Source organism: Xenopus tropicalis, chromosome 1 (assembly GCF_000004195.4).
Source record: "Xenopus tropicalis strain Nigerian chromosome 1, UCB_Xtro_10.0, whole genome shotgun sequence".
Classification (NCBI taxonomy): Eukaryota; Metazoa; Chordata; class Amphibia; order Anura; family Pipidae; genus Xenopus; species Xenopus tropicalis.
The window spans coordinates 182,408-199,371 of NC_030677.2; the positions used below are offsets into that span (position 1 = coordinate 182,408).

Consider the following 16,964-nt stretch of genomic DNA (forward strand, 5'->3'; position numbering starts at 1 on the left):
TACTCACTGTACTGCCCCCATACTCACTGTTACTGCCCCCATACTCACTGTCACTGCCCCCCATACTCACTGTCACTGCCCCCCATACTCACTGTCACTTGCCCCCCATACTCACTGTCACTGCCCCCCATACTCACTGTCATGCCCCCCATACATACTCCCATACTCACGGTCACTGCCCCCCCATACTCACTGTCACTGCCCCCCCTACTCACTGTCACTGTCCCTACTCATGTCACTGCCCCCCCTACTCACTGTCACTGCCCCCCATACTCACTGTCACTGCCCCCATACTCACTGTCACTGCCCCCCCTACTTCACTGTCACTGCCCCCCCCTACTCACTGTCACTGCCGCCCCATACTCACTGTCACTGCCCCATACTCACTGTCACTGCCCCCCCATACTCACTGTCACTGCCCCCCATACTCACAGTTACTGCTCCCCCCATACTCAGTTCTGCTCCCATACTCACAGTTACTGCTCCCCCATACTCACTGTCACTGCCCCCCATACTCACTGTCACTGCCCCCCATACTCACTGTCACTGCCCCCCATACTCACTGTCACTGCCCCCATACTCCACTGTCCCCCATACTCACTGTCACTGCCCCCCCATACTCACTGTCACTGCCCCCTACTCCAGTTACTGCCCCCCATACTCACAGTTACTGCCCCCCATACTCACAGTTACTGCCCCCATACTCACTGTCACTGCCCCCCATACTCACTGTCACTGCCCCCCCCATACTCACTGTCACTGCCCCCATATCACTGCCAACTCCCCGCCATACTCACTGTTCACTGCCCCCCCCATACTCACTGCCTGCCCCCGCCATACTCACTGTCACTGCCCCCCTCATACTCACTGTCCCCCCATACTCACTGTCACTGCCCTCCCATCTGTACTGGCCCTGCCGAGTACAGAGGAGACATCTCACTGGGATCCAATTTGGACCTTTCTCCTTTCACACCTTTACCAGCTACACAGTCCACTGGGTCAGAATATAGGGGGTCAAACTGCGGTTTTACAACTTTAACAGAATCCTTGGGCTCAGAATAGACCCCGGCTAGCTGCTCTTGATCCATCTCTAAATGGCGACTTGCAGAACTAGAGACTGGGGAGCGAGGGGGAGTGCTGGAGCTACCAGATTTTGCTCCAAGGCCAGAGTGCTCAAGAAGATGTTGAGGGGTAGACTTAAGCCCAGGCAGGTTGGGAAGTGTCCGGCCTTTCAGAGGTTTCTCCTCTGGATCCTTCCTGACTGGTCCAATTTTATTCTGAGCCTCAGGGACACTAAGCTCCAAAGGGACTTCAGTTGCATAATCAGTGTCCAGAGTTGGGCAACTCAAGCGGTTGTCGGATCCCTGCTGTGCCCGGATAGAGGATTCAACCCGCTGGAAGATCTCATGGCCTTGGGAGGTCTCAAAGGTGAAATTGCCAGGACCTGAGGAGCATCGTCTGCCGGCCTCAAATGAAAACATCACCTATGAGGGTAAGAATAAAAACTGGTAACTAAAGAAACCCAAAAGTTCTGTATCTCACCTGCCTTAGGTCTACACTCACCTAATTACATGATACTCAGCCAATCTGACTCCCCAAACCCTAATTCCGCAAACCCCCCTCCTCCATTTACTGTACCTTTCTCTTTATCCTCATCCCCTTTCTCTCCTCATTCTGTAACCTACGTATCTTATGTCTACTACATCTACTACTATCTTCCCACCAAGAGCTACCTTCTTCTCCTAATGTCTCTTGCTCTGTCATGTGTCACATGACCCCATTGAGTGTTACGTGACATGGCATGGGAGGTCCTGCTGCAGCTAGGGAAGACTGGATCTATGGTATGGGAGGTCCTGCTGCAGCTAGGGAAGACTGGCTCTATGGTATAGGAAGTCCTGCTGCAGCTAGGAAAGACTGGCTCTACGGTATGGGAGGTCCTGCTGCAGCTAGGGAAGACTGGCTCTATGGTATAGGAAGTCCTGCTGCAGCTAGGAAAGACTGGCTCTAGTATGGGAGGTCCTGCTGCAGCTAGGGAAGACTGGCTCTACGGTATGGAGGTCCTGCTGCAGCTCTCTACGGTATGGGAGGTCCTGCTGCAGCTAGGGAAGACTGGCTCTACGGTATGGGAGGTCCTGCTGCAGTAAGGGAAGACTGGCTCTATGGTATGGGAGGCCCTGCTGCAGCTAGGAAAGACTGGCTCTATGGTATGGGAGGTCCTGCTGCAGCTAGGGAAGACTGGCTCTACGGTATGGGAGTCCTGCAGCTAGGGAAGACTGGCTCTAAGGTATGGGAGGTCCTGCTGCAGCTAGGGAAGACTGGCTCTATGGTATGGGAGGCCCTGCTGCAGCTAGGAAAGACTGGCTCTATGGTATGGGAGGTCCTGCTGCAGCTAGGGAAGACTGGCTCTACGGTATGGGAGCAGCTAGGGAAGACTGCTCTACGGTATGGAGGTCCTGCTGCAGCTAGGAAGACTGGCTCTATGGTATGGGAGGTCCTGCTGCAGCTAGGGAAGACTGGCTCTATGGTATGGGAGGTCCTGCTGCAGCTAGGAAGACTGGCTCTACGGTATGAGAGGTCCTGCTGCAGCTAGGGAAGACTGGCTCTATGGTATGGGAGGTCCTGCTGCAGCTAGGGAAGACTGGCTCTATGGTATGGGAGGTCCTGCTGCAGCTAGGAAGACTGGCTCTATGGTATGGGAGGTCCTGCTGCAGCTAGGGAAGATTGGCTCTACGGTATGAGAGGTCCTGCTGCAGCTAGGAAGACTGGCTCTACGGTATGAGAGGTCCTGCTGCAGCTAGGGAAGACTGGCTCTATGGTATGGGAAGTCCTGCTGCAGCTAGGGAAGACTGGCTCTATGGTATGGGAGGTCCTGCTGCAGCTAGGAAGACTGGCTCTATGGTATGGGAGGTCCTGCTGCAGCTAGGGAAGACTGGCTCTATGGTATGGGAGGTCCTGCAGTAGCTAGGGAAGACTGGCTCTATGGTATGGGAGGTCCTGCTGCAGCTAGGGCAAACCCAGTTTTTCAGGCTGTTCCTGCACTTGCAGTAGGAGGCGCTCACCTTGTCCCTCCCATATCTGCGCAGCAGTTTGTACGGCCAGGAGTAAAGCGTTTCCTTTGAGTTGGGATCCTTCAGCAGCAAACAATCCGATTCTGTCCTCAGAACATAGGAACCATGGAGCGAGCAGCGCTCTGCAGCCTCCGTCCTCTGCACCGTGACCCGAAAGTCACTCACTGGGGACCCACAAAAACAGGAGCATCAGCAAAGCAAATCCCCTTGCACCCCAATTCCACTCCTACCCCACTTGCACCCCAATTCCACTCCCTACCCACTTGCACCCCAATTCCACTCTCTACCCACTTGCTCCCCAATTCCACTCCCTACCCACTTGCACCACATTTCCACTCCTACCCACTTGCACCCAATTCCACTCCTACCCACTTGCACCCCAATTCCACTCCTACCCACTTGCACCCCAATTCCACTCCCTACCCACTTGCACCACATTTCCACTCCTACCCACTTGCACCCCAATTCCACTCCCTCCCAATTCACTCCCTACCCACTTGCACCACATTTCCACTCCCTACCCACTTCCAACACTCCCTACCGACTTGCCCCAATTCACTCCTACCACTTGCACCCCAATTCTACTCCCTACCCACTTCCACTCCCTACCCACTTGCACCCCATTTCCACTGCCTACCTACTTGCACCCCAATTCCACTCCCTACCCACTTGCACCCCAATTCTACTCCCTACCCACTTCCACTTCCTGCCCACTTGCACCCCAATTCCACTCCCTACCCACTTGCACCCCAATTCCACTTCCTGCCCACTTGCACCCTTATTCCACTCCCTACCCACTTGCACCCCATTTCTACTTCCTACTCACTTGCACCCCATTTCTACTCCCTACCCACTTGCACCCCAATTCCACTTTCTGCCACTTGCACCCAATTCCACTTCCTGCCCACTTGCACCTTATTCCACTCCCTGCCCACTTGCACCCCAATTCCACTCCCTAACCACATGCACCCCAACTCACCCTAATTCCCCACACTTGCACCCCAATTCCCTACCCACTTGCACCCAATTCCATTCCCTACCCACTTGCACCCCAATTCCATTCCCTACCCACTTGCACCCCAATTCCATTCCATACCCACTTGCACCCCAATTCCATTCCATACCCACTTGACCCCATTCCTTCCATACCCACGTGCACCCCAATTCCATTCCATACCCACGTGCACCCCAATTCCATTCCATACCACGTGCACCCCAATTCCATACCCACTTGCACCCCAATTCCATTTCATGCACATTCCATACCCATTGCACCCCAATTCCATTTCATACCCACGTGCACCCCAATTCCATTCCATACCCCACTTGCACCCCAATTCCATTCCATACCCACGTGCACCCCAATTTCCATTCCCCATACCCACGTGCACCCCAATTCCATTCCATACCCACGTGCACCCCAATTCTAATCCCTACCCCACTTGCACCCCAATTCCACTCCCTACACTTGCACCCCAATTCCACTCCCTACCCACATGCACCCCAATTCCATTCCCTACCCACTTGCACCCAATTCCATTCCTACCCACTTGCACCCCATTCCACCCTACCACTTGCACCCCAATTCCATACCCACTTGCACCCCAATTCCATAACCCACTTGCACCCCAATTCCATTTCATACCCACTTGCACCCCAAATTCCATTCCATACCCACTTGCATTCCATTTCCATTCCATTCCATTGCACCCCAATTCCATACCCACTTGCACCCCAATTCCATTTCCTACCCACGTGCACAATTCCATTCCCCCACGTGCACCCATTCCATTCCCTACCCACGTGCACCCCAATTCCATTCCCTACCCACGTGTACCCCAATTCCATTCCCTACCCACGTGCACCCCAATTCCATACCCACGTGCACCCAATTCCATTCCATACCCACGTGCACCCCAATTCCAATCCCTACCCACTTGCACCCCAATTCCACTCCCTACCCACTTGCACCCCAATTCCACTCCCTACCCACTTGCCCCCAATTCCACCTACCCCTTGCACCCCAATTCCACAGTACAATAAGCCACTCACCTCCTCTCGGGACACATAGAGGCTGTTGACAGACATTTCGAGGGACGAGGAGACTGGGGGGTCTGGGGGTTCCTTCTCCTGAGATGATGATTTGCTCTGCGGGGGAGAATAAGGGGGGAGCTGTGGGTAAAAGGAAAAGGGGGGAGGAAGCTGCAGCTGAACAGCAGAGGGGTGCTGTTACAATATTGCCCCATATGGCAAGGCAGGAAGGGGTGGGGCTTACTCACAGGTTTATCTGCATGGTTCATAAAGGGGAGGTTCTCCCTGACTCGCCCCCTCCCCCTGCCTAAAGTCTTGGACCAGGGGGGATTTAATGCCACCAACCTCGTTAGGGGGTGTGTCACTGTGCAAGGACGGGGGATCAGGGGCCAAACATGGGCTGGACTTGGGGGGCTTCTGCCCTATCACCCAAAGCCACAATGGCCCAACAAGCAGATCTGAGAGGGACGACTGATGCCTCGCCCACCCAATGACTGTGGCCCAATAGTCTGCGTAAGGCAGCCCCTGAGGAGCCTCAATGCCCAGCTAAATGTGGGCCTGTTTTGCCCCCTATTGAGGGAGATAAGGATTTGCCCTACTGGGGCAGATACCCACCGGGAATGCCAACTCGCACACTTTCTGAACCCACTCACTGGCGACGCCGCGGTCGCCGGACAGCAGAACGGTCTTGTCATTGGTTTCCAGACTGAAAGCCACCATGTTCTCCTTGGGGCCACTCTCTGAGGCTGCTGGGGCCACACAAATGCATTCTGCCAGACGCAGAACCTTGCGATCCGAGGCCCGACGGACCTTATCTCCCGGCACCGGCCCCTCCTTCCAGTCGTAGAACTCCAGGCGCGCCACCCCGAAGGGGGAGTCGGGGTACAGCAGGGCGTGGCAGCGCTTCCATTTCTGTTGGGGCAAAGCAGCACCTTGTGTCAGCAAGTCACCCCCATAATATACACAGGGCAGGTTGGGTAATATTCTATGTACTTGCACCAATCAGCAGCCAGCACTGGCCATTTAATGGGAACATACACAAAGCTTGGGGTACCTGGGACCCTACAGAGACTTGGGTAAAGCTGATACTCTATAGAAACACAACTAGGGGTTCATTTGGGCCCTAGAAAATCTTGGGTAGCAGGAACCCCACACAGGGGTCCTAGAGACAGTTTGGGGTACACATGGGGTTCTAGAGAGAGTCTGGGGTGCACCTTGAGTTGTAGAGTTTGGGGTACACATGGGTTTCTAGAGACAGGCTGGGGCACACCTGAAGATGTAGAGTTTGGGGTACACATGGGGTTCTAGAGACAGTCTGGGTCACACCTAGAGTTGTAGAGTTTGGGGTACACATGGGGTTCTAGAGAGACAGTCTGGGGAACACCTGGAGTTGTAGAGTTTGGGGTACACATGGGGTTCTAGAGTGTGTCTGGGGTGCACCAGGAGTTGTAGAGTTTGGGGTACACATGGGGTTCTAGAGAGACTCTGCGGTGCACCTAGAGTTGTAGAGTTTGGGGTACACATGGGGATCTAGAGAGAGGCTGGGGTACACCTGGAGTTGTAGAGTTTGGGGTACACATGGGGTTCCAGAGAGAGTCTGGGGTGCACCTGGAGTTCTGAGTTTGGGGTACACATGGGGTTCTAGAGACAGTTTGGGGTGCACCTGGATTCTGAGTTTGGGGTACACATGGACTTTGTAGAGTTTGGGGTACACATGGGGTTTCTTGAGGCAGTCTGGGGCACACCTGGAGATCTGAGTTTAGGGTACACATGGGGTTCTAGAGACAGCCTGGGACACACCTGGAGTTCTGAGTTTGGGGTAAACATGGGGTTCTAGAAACAGTCTGAGGTGCACCTGGAGTTGTACAGTTTGGGGTACACATGGGGTTCTAGAGACAGTCTGGGGTGCACCTGGAGTTGTAGAGTTTGGGGTACACATGGGGTTCTAGAGACAGTCTGGGGTGCACCTGGAGTTGTAGAGTTTGGGGTTCACATGGGGTTCTAGAGACAGTCTGGGGCACACCTGGAGTTGTAGAGTTTGGGGCACACATGGGGTTCTAGACAGTCTGGGGCTCACCTGGAGTTCTGAGTTTGGGGTACACATGGGGTTCTAGAGAGTCTGGGGCACACCTGGAGTTCTGAGTTTGGGGCACACATGGGGTTCTAGACAGTTTGGGGCACACCTGGAGTTCTGAGTTCGGGGTACACATGGGGTTCTAGAAACAGTCTGGGGCACACCTGGAGTTGTAGAGTTTGGTGTACACATGGGGTTCTATAGACAGTCTGGGGCACACCTGTAGTTCTGAGTTTGGGGTACACATGGGGTTCTATAGACAGTCTGGGGCACACCTGGAGTTCTGAGTTTGGGGTACACATAGGGTTATAGAGACAGTCTGGGGCACACCTGGAGTTGTAGAGTTTGGGGTACACATGGAATTGTAGAGTTTGTGGTACACATGGGGTTCTAGACAGTCTGGGGCACACCTGGATTTGTAGAGTTTTGGGTACACATGGGGTTCTAGAGGCAGTCTGGGGCACACCTGGAGATCTGAGTTTAGGGTACACATGGGGTTCTAGAGACAGTCTGGGACACACCTGGATTTGTAGAGTTTGGGGTACACATGGGGTTCTAGACAGTCTGGGGTGCACCTGGAGTTCTGAGTTTGGAGTACACAAGGAGTTGTAGAGTTTGGGGTACACATGGGGTTCTAGACAGTCTGGGGTGCACCTGGAGTTCTGAGTTTGGGGTACACATGGGGTTCTAGACAGTCTGGGGCACACCTGGAGTTCTGAGTTTGGGGTACACATGGGGTTCTAGAGAGTCTGGAGCACATCTGGAGTTCTGAGTTTGGGGTACACATGGGGTTCTAGACAGTCTGGGGCACACCTGGAGATCTGAGTTTGGGTTACACATGGGGTTCTAGACAGTCTGGGGCACACCTGGAGTTCTGAGTTTGGGTACACATGGGGTTCTAGACAGTCTGGGGCACACCTGGAGATCTGAGTTTGGGGTACACATGGGGTTCTAGACAGTCTGGGGCACACCTGGAGTTCTGAGTTTGGGGTACACATGGGGTTCTAGACAGTCTGGGGCACACCTGGAGATCTGAGTTCGGGTACACATGGGGTTCTAGACAGTTTGGGGCACACCTGGAGTTTCTGAGTTTGGGGTACACATGGAGTTGTGAGTTTGGGGTACACATGGAGTTTGTAGAGTTTGGGGTACACATGGAGTTGTAGAGTTTGGGGTACACATGGAGTTGTAGAGTTTGGGGGTACATGGGGTTCTAGACAGTCTGGGGCACACCTGGAGTTCTGAGTTTGGGGTACACATGGGGTTCTAGACAGTTTGGGGCACACCTGGAGTTCTGAGTTTGGGGTACACATGGGGTTCTAGAGACAGTTTGGGTGCACCTGGAGTTCTGAGTTTGGGGTACACATGGAGTTGTAGAGTTTGGGGTACACATGGGGTTCTAGACAGTCTGGGGTGCACCTGGAGTTCTGAGTTTGGGGTACACATGGGGTTCTAGAGACAGCCTGGGACACACCTGGAGTTCTGAGTTTGGGGTAAACATGGGGTTCTAGAAACAGTCTGAGGTGCACCTGGAGTTGTACAGTTTGGGGTACACATGGGGTTCTAGAGACAGTCTGGGGTGCACCTGGAGTTGTAGAGTTTGGGTACACATGGGTTCTAGAGACAGTCTGGGTGCACCTGGAGTTGTAGAGTTTGGGGTTCACATGGGGTTCTAGAGACAGTCTGGGGCACACCTGGAGTTGTAGAGTTTGGGGTACACATAGGGTTATAGAGACAGTCTGGGGCACACCTGGAGTTGTAGAGTTTGGGGTACACATGGAATTGTAGAGTTTGTGGTACACATGGGGTTCTAGACAGTCTGGGGCACACCTGGATTTGTAGAGTTTGGGGTACACATGGGGTTCTAGAGGCAGTCTGGGGCACACCTGGAGATCTGAGTTTAGGGTACACATGGGGTTCTAGAGACAGTCTGGGACACACCTGGATTTGTAGAGTTTGGGGTACACATGGGGTTCTAGACAGTCTGGGGTGCACCTGGAGTTTCTGAGTTTGGAGTACACAAGGAGTTGTAGAGTTTGGGGTACACATGGGTTCTAGACAGTCTGGGGTGCACCTGGAGTTCTGAGTTTGGGGTACACATGGGGTTCTAGACAGTCTGGGGCACACCTGGAGTTCTGAGTTTGGGGGACACATGGGGTTCTAGAGACAGTTTGGGGCACACTGGGAGTTCTGAGTTTGGGGTACACATGGGGTTCTAGAGACAGTCTGGGCACACCTGGAGTTTGTCTAGACACCTGGAGTTTTGAGTTGGGGTACACATGGGGTTCTAGACAGTTTGGGGCACACCTGGAGTTCTGAGTTTGGGGTACACATGGGTTCTTGACAGTTTGGGGCACACACCTGGAGATCTGAGTTTGGGGTACACATGGGGTTCTAGAGACAGTTTGGGGCACACCTGGATTCTGAGTTTTGGGTACACATGGGGTTCTAGACAGTTTTGGGGCATAACCTGGAGATCTGAGTTTTGGGTACACATGGGGTTCTAGAGACAGTCTGGGGCGCACCTGGAGTTCTGAGTTCGGGGTACACATGGGGTTCTAGAGACAGTCTGGGGCGCACCTGGATTTGTAGAGTTTGGGGTAACACATGGGGTTCTAGATAGTTTGGGGTACAGGGGGTACGGGGGGTAACTACAGGGGGTACAGGGGGTAACTACAGGGGGTACGGGGGTAACTACAGGGGGTAACGGGGGCTACAGGGGGTAACTACAGGGGGACAGGGTAGGTAGGTACAGGGGGTAACTACAGGGGGTACGGGTAGGTACAGGGGGTACTACAGGGGTACGGGGGGTAGGTAACAGGGGTAACTACAGGGGGTATGGGGGTATCTACAGGGGGTACGGGGGGTAGGTACAGGGGGTAACTACAGGGTACGGGGGGTACTACAGGGGGTATGGGGGTACAGGGGTAGGTACGGGGTAACTACAGGGGGTACGGGGGGTAACAGGGGGTAGTACAAGGGTAACTACAGGGGGTACGGGGTACAGGGGGTATGGGGGGTAACTACAGGGGGTACGGGGGGTAACTACAGGGGGTACAGGGGGCTACAGGGGGTAACTACAGGGGTACGGGGGGTAAACTACAGGGGTACGGGGGTACAGGGGTAACTACGGGGGGTAACTAACGGGGGGTAACTACAGGGGGTACGGGGGGTAACTACAGGGATAACTACAGGGGTACAGGGGTACAGGGGGTAACTACAGGGGGTACGGGGGGTAACTACAGGGGGTACGGGGGGTAACTACAGGGGGTACAGGGGGTATGGGGTAACTACAGGGGGTAACTACAGGGGGTACGGGGGGTAACTACAGAGGGTACAGGGGGTAACTACAGGGGGTACAAGGGGTACGGGGGGTAACTACAGGGGGTACGGGGGTAACTACAGGGGGGACGGTGGGTACAAGGGGTAGAGGGGGTACAAGGGGTAGAGGGGGTACAAGGGGTACAGGGGGTAACCACAGGGGGTAGCAGGGGTAATAACAGGGGGGTACGGGGGGGTAACTCAGGGGATAACTACAGGGGGGTAACTACAGGGGGTACGGGGGTAACTACAGGGTCAGGGGGTATGGGGGGTACAGGGGGTACGGGGGTAACTACGGGGTACAGGGGGTACGGGGGGGTAACTACAGGGGGTACGGGGGGTAAACTACAAGGGGTACAAGGGGTAGAAGGGTCAAGGGGTACAGGGGTAAGCACAGGGGTACAGGGGGTAACTACAGGGGGTACGGGGGGGTAACTACAGGGGTAACTACAGGGGGTACGGGGGGGTAACTACAGGGGAAATAACTACAGGGGGTACAGGGGGGTAAACTATAGGGGGTACCGGGGGTAACTACAGGGGGTACGGGGGTACAGGGGGTTACGGGGGGTAACTACAGGGGTACAGGGGGTACGGGGGGTAACTACAGGGGGTACAGGGGGTAACTACAGGGGGTACTGGGGGTAACTACAGGGGGTAATAGGGGGTAACTACAGGGGTAACTACAGGGGGTACAGGGGTAACTAACAGGGGGTACAGGGGTAACTACAGGGGGTACAGGGGGTACAGGGGTAACTACAGGGGTACAGGTAACTACAGGGGTACAGGGGGTACAGGGGTAACTATAGGGGGTAACTTTAGGGGTACAGGGGTACCTTTAGGGGGTACAGGGGTAACTTTAGGGGGTACAGGGGTAATACTAGGGGGATCGGGGGGTAACTTTTAGGGGGTACAAGGGTTAACTACAGGGGTACGGGGGGGTACACTTAGGGGGTACAGGGGTAACTACAGGAGGTACGGGGGGTAACTTAGGGGTACAGGGGTAACTACAGGAGGTACGGGGGGGTAACTTTAGGGGGTGTAAACTACAGGGGGTACAGGGGTAACTACAGGGGTAACTACAGGGGGTACAGGGGTAACTACAGGAGGTACGGGGGGTAACTTTAGGGGTACAGGGGTAACTTACAGGGGTACAGGGGTAACTACAGGGGGTACAAGGGGTACAGGGGGTACAGGGGGGGTAACTACAGGGGGTACAGGGGTAACTACAGGGGGTACAGGGGTAACTTTAGGGGGTACAGGGGTAACTACAGGGGGTAACTACAGGGGGTACAGGGGTAACTTTAGGGGGTACAGGGGGGGGTACAATGACACACAGTGGGCGGCACCCTGAGGCTCTCACCTTCCCGAACTTATTCTGCTTGATGTGCAGTTGCCCCTCCAGTACCGGCCGGTCCGACCCGGACATTCTCAGCCCCACCCGGAAAACTGCCCTCTCGGCTTCTGCTTTTCCCTCCACTTCCGCCTATTAACGTAGGCCCCTCCCTAACCCCGCCCATCACTACCAACCACGCCCCATTCAGAAAAAGTTTCAGCTTCTGCTTTTCCCTCTCAGTTTCCGCCTGAACTTGCCGGCCCCGCCCTCGCCCCGCCCACCAGCCGCGCCCCAATGAGGGAGCTGCTTCTGCGCAATAGGAGGGTTTGTGGGGTGCGGGGCCCAACATGGGGTGCTGCTCCCTCTCCTTATACTGAGCGCCTTCTCCCCGCTTCTTCCGACTGCCGCTCTCTCAGCCAATGGGAAGGGACGGGGAGATGCCCTTCTGCTTTGCTTAAACTCCCCCATATGGGCAAACGGGGCGCCCTGGCCTGTACCCCACTATTGTCTGACTTCTCTCCCTCAGCGCATCCCTCATAATCCCCTCCCCCAATAACTTGTTATCCCCCTCCCCCCATAAACTGTTATTCCCCCTGTTGTTATTCCCCTCCCCAATAACTTGTATCCCCCTCCCCCATAACTTTGTTATTCCCCTCCCCCCAATAACTTGTTTACCCCCTCCCCGATAACTTGTTGTATCCCCCCTCCACGATAACTTGTTTATCCCCCTACCCAAGTAACCCCTCCCCCATAACTTGTTAACCCCCTCCCCAATAACTGTTTAATCCCCCTCCCCGATTATTGTTATACCACCTCCCCAATAACTTGTTACCCCCTCCCCCGATAACTTGTTTTTCCCTCCCCCCAAACTTGTTCCCTCTCCCCAATAACTTGTTATCCCCCTCCCCCAAAACTTGTTATCCCCCCTCCCCAATAACTTGTTATTCCCCCTCCCCAATAACTTGTTATTCCCCTCCCCAATAACTTTGTTATTCCCCTCCCCTTGTTATTCCCTCCCCCAATAACTTGTTATTCCTCCTCCCCCAATAACTTGTTATCCCCCCAAAACCTGTTATCCCCCTCCCAATAACTTGTTATTCCCCTTCCCCAATAACTGTTATCCCCCCTCCCCGATAAACTTATCCCCCCTCCCCGATAACTTGTTATCCCCCTCCCCCGATAACTTATCCTCCTCCCCCGATAACTTGTTATCCCCCTCCCCCCGATAACGTATCCCCCCCTCCCTCCGATAACTTATCCCCCCTCCCTATCCCCCCCTCCCCCAATAACTTGTTTCCCCCCTCCCCCGATAACTTGTTATCCCCCCTCCCCAATACTTTTTATTCCCCCTCCCCCATAACCCCCTCCCGATAACTTGTTATTCCCCTCCCCCAATAACTTGTTATTCCCCTCCCCCATAACTGTTACCCCCCCCCAATAACTTGTTATTCCCCCTCCCCCAATAACTGTTATTCCCCCTCCCCCAATAACTGTTATTCCCCTCCCCCATAACTTGTTATTCCCCCTCCCCCAATAACTTGTTATTCCCTCCCCCATAACTGTTATTCCTCCTCCCCCAATAACTTGTTATCCCCCCAAAACCGTTATCCCCCCTCCCCAATAACTTGTTATTCCCCTTCCCCCATAAACTTTTATTCCCCTCCCCGATAACTTTGTTATCCCCCTCCCCCGATAACTTGTTATCCCCCTCCCCCCGATAACTTATCCCCCTCCCCCGATAACTTGTTATCCCCCCTCCCCCGATAACTTCTCCCCCTCCCCGATAACTTGTTATCCCCCTCCCCGATAACGATCCCCCTCCCCCGATAACTTATCCCCTCCCCCGATAACTTGTTATCCCCCTCCCCCAATACTTGTTATCCCCCCTCCCCCGATATACTTGTTATCCCCTCCCCAAAACTTTTATTCCCCCTCCCCAATAACTTGTTATTCCCCCTCCCCCAATAACTGTTATTCCCCCTCCCTAATAACTTGTTATTCCCCCTCCCCCGATAACTTTTTTTCCCCCAATAACTTGTTTCCCTCCCCCAATAACTTGTTATCCCCCCCCCCCAATAACTTGTTATTCCCCCTCCCCCAAAACCTGTTATCCCCCTCCCCCATAACTTGTTATTCCCCCCCCTCCCCAATAACTTGTTAACTTGTTATCCCCTCCCGCCCATAACTTGTTATCCCCCTCCCCCGAACTTGTTATCCCCTCCCCCGATAACTTGTTATCCCCCTCCCCCGATAACTTGTTATCCCCCTCCCCCGATAACTTGTTATCCCCCCTACCCCGATAACTTGTTATCCCTCCCCGATAACTTGTTATTCCCCCCCCCAATAACTTGTTATTCCCCCTCCCCCGATAACTTGTTTATCCCCCCTCCCCGAATAACTTGTTTATCCCCCTCCCCCAATACCTTTTTATTCCCTCCCCCAATAACTTGTTATTCCCCCCTCCCCCGATAACTTGTTATTCCCCTCCCCCTAATAACTTGTTATCCTCCCTCCCCCGATAACTTTTTATTCCCCCCCCAATAACTTGTTATTCCCCCTCCCCCAATAACTTGTTATCCCCCCAATAACTTGTTATTCCCCTCCCCCAATAACTTGTTATCCCCCCAAAACCTGTTATCCCCCCTCCCCCAATAACTTGTTATCCCCCCCAAAACATGTTATCCCCCCTCCCCGATAACTTGTTATTCCCCCTCCCGATAACTTGTTATTCCCTCCCCCGATAACTTGTTATCCCCTCCCCCAATAACTTGTTATTTCCCCTCCCCCGATAACTTGTTATTCCCCCTCCCCCAATAACTTGTTATCCCCCCTCCCCCGATAACTTGTTATCCCCTCCCCCAATAACTTGTTATTCCCCCTCCCCCAAAACCTGTTATCCCCTCCCCCAATAACTGTTATCCCCCCTTCCCCCGAATAACTTGTTATCCCCCCCAATAACTTGTTATTCCCCCTCCCCCAATAACTTGTTATCCCCCCAATAACTTGTTATCCCCCCTCCCCCGATAACTTGTTACCCCCCTCCCCCTGATAACTTGTTATTCCCCCGATAACTTGTTATTCTCCCGATAACTTGTTATTCCCCCTCCCCCGATAACTTGTAATTCCCCCTCCCCCGGATAACTTGTAATTCCCCCTCCCCCGATAACTTGTTTATTCCCCCTCCCCCGATAACTTGTTATTCCCCCTCCCCCGATAACTTGTTATCCCCCCCAATAACTTGTTATTCCCCCTCCCCCGATAACTTGTTATCCCCCCAATAACTTGTATTCCCCCTCCCCGCGATAACTTGTAATTCCCCCTCCCCCGGATAATTTGTTATTCCCCCTCCCCCGATAACTTGTTATCCCCCCCAATAACTTGTTATTCCCCCTTCCCCAATAACTTGTTATTCCCCCTCCTCCAATAACTTGTTATTCCCCCCTCCTCAATAACTTGTTATCCCCCCTCCCCCGATAACTTGTTATCCCCCCTCCCCCAATAACTTGTTATTCCCCCTCCCCCGATAACTTGTTATTCCCCCTCCCCCGATAACTTGTCATCCCCCTCCCCCGATAACTTGTTATCCCCCCTCCCCCAATAACTTGTTATTCCCCCTCCTCAATAACTTGTTATTCCCCCTCCCCCGATAACTTGTTAGCCCCCTCCCCCGGATAAGGTGTTATCCCCCCTCCCCCAATAACTTGTTATTCCCCTCCCCTAGTACCTTCTCCCCATTCCCCTTATTACTCGTTTCCCTCATTCCTTTCTTGTAAATTCTGTTATTCCCCTTTCTCTCTCCCCAATCACTTGTAACTTCTTTGCCCCATTACCCCCCCCTGTAGTAATGTCTGTTATTCCCCTCCCCTAGTACCCTCTCCCCCATCCTTTGTAACGTATTTGCCTCAGCCCCCCTCCTCTTGTTATTCTCTTTTCGCTACTATCTTCTCCCCATTGTAACTCCTTCCCCTTGTACCTTGTCCCCAATCCCCTTGTAACTCCTTCCCCTAGTACCTTCTCCCCAATCCCCTTGTAACTCCTTCCCCTTGTACCTTCTCCCCAATCCCCTTGTAACTCCTTCCCCTTGTACCTTCTCCCCAATCCCCTTGTAACTTCTTCCCCTAGTACCTTCTCCCCAATCCCCTTGTAACTTCTTCCCCTTGTACCTTCTCCCCAATCCCCTTGTAACTCCTTCCCCTAGTACCTTCTCCCCAATCCCCTTGTAACTTCTTCCCCTTGTACCTTCTCCCCAATCCCCTTGTAACTTCTTCCCCTTGTACCTTCTCCCCAATCCCCTTGTAACTCCTTCCCCTTGTACCTTCTCCCCAATCCCCTTGTAACTTCTTCCCCTAGTACCTTCTCCCCAATCCCCTTGTAACTTCTTCCCCTTGAACCTTCTCCCCAATCCTCTTGTACCTTCTCCCCAATCCCCTTGTAACTTCTTCCCCTTGTACCTTCTCCCCAATCCCCTTGTAACTTCTTCCCCTTGTACCTTCTCCCCAATCCTCTTGTACCTTCTCCCCAATCCCCTTGTAACTTCTTCCCCTAGTACCTTCTCCCAATCCCCTTGTAACTTCTTCCCCTTGTACCTTCTCCCCAATCCTCTTGTACCTTCTCCCCAATCCCCTTGTAACTTCTTCCCCTTGTACCTTCTCCCCAATCCCCTTGTAACTTCTTCCCCTTGTACCTTCTCCCCAATCCCCTTGTAACTTCTTCCCCTAGTACCTTCTCCCCAATCCCCTTGTAACTTCTTCCCCTTGTACCTTCTCCCCAATCCCCTTGTAACTTCTCCCCAATCCCATTGTATCTTCTCCCCAATCCCCTTGTAACTTCTTCCCCTAGTACCTTCTCCCCAATCCCCTTGTAACTTCTTCCCCTTGTACCTTCTCCCCAATCCCCTTGTAACTTCTCCCCAATCCCATTGTATCTTCTCCCCAATCCCCTTGTAACTTCTTCCCCTAGTACCTTCTCCCCAATCCCCTTGTAACTTCTTCCCCTTGTACCTTCTCCCCAATCCCCTTGTAACTTCTTCCCCTTGTACCTTCTCCCCAATCCCCTTGTAACTTCTTCCCCTTGTACCTTCTCCCCAATCCCCTTGTAACTTCTTCCCCTTGTACCTTCTCCCCAATCCCCTTGTAAC

At 53.6% G+C, this 16,964-nt stretch overlaps 1 protein-coding gene across 1 annotated transcript; it reads right to left on the reverse strand.

The window, feature by feature from the left end:
- Positions 1-887: 887 nt before the first annotated feature.
- On the reverse strand, positions 888-11,982 carry LOC101730410 (docking protein 1). The gene is made up of 5 exons (XM_031895094.1): positions 11,855-11,982; positions 5,715-6,011; positions 5,117-5,216; positions 3,060-3,232; positions 888-1,484 (listed from the first exon to the last, which is right to left on the reverse strand). The coding sequence occupies exons 1-5, from the start codon at positions 11,918-11,920 to the stop codon at positions 888-890; spliced, it is 1,233 nt and encodes a 410-aa protein (XP_031750954.1). The 5' UTR covers positions 11,921-11,982.
- Positions 11,983-16,964: the final 4,982 nt, after the last annotated feature.

Bases quoted from the DNA above. Each gene is read 5' to 3' on its own strand.
- LOC101730410 (XM_031895094.1), bottom strand. From the start codon at position 11,920: ATGTCCGGGTCGGACCGGCCGGTACTGGAGGGGCAACTGCACATCAAG. The intron at 3,233-5,116 runs GTGGCTTATTGT...GTGGGTCCCCAG, and splicing joins TGTGTCCCGAGAGGAGGTGA to TGAGTGACTTTCGGGTCACG. The intron at 1,485-3,059 runs GTGAGCGCCTCC...TTACCCTCATAG, and splicing joins GCAGATATGGGAGGGACAAG to GTGATGTTTTCATTTGAGGC.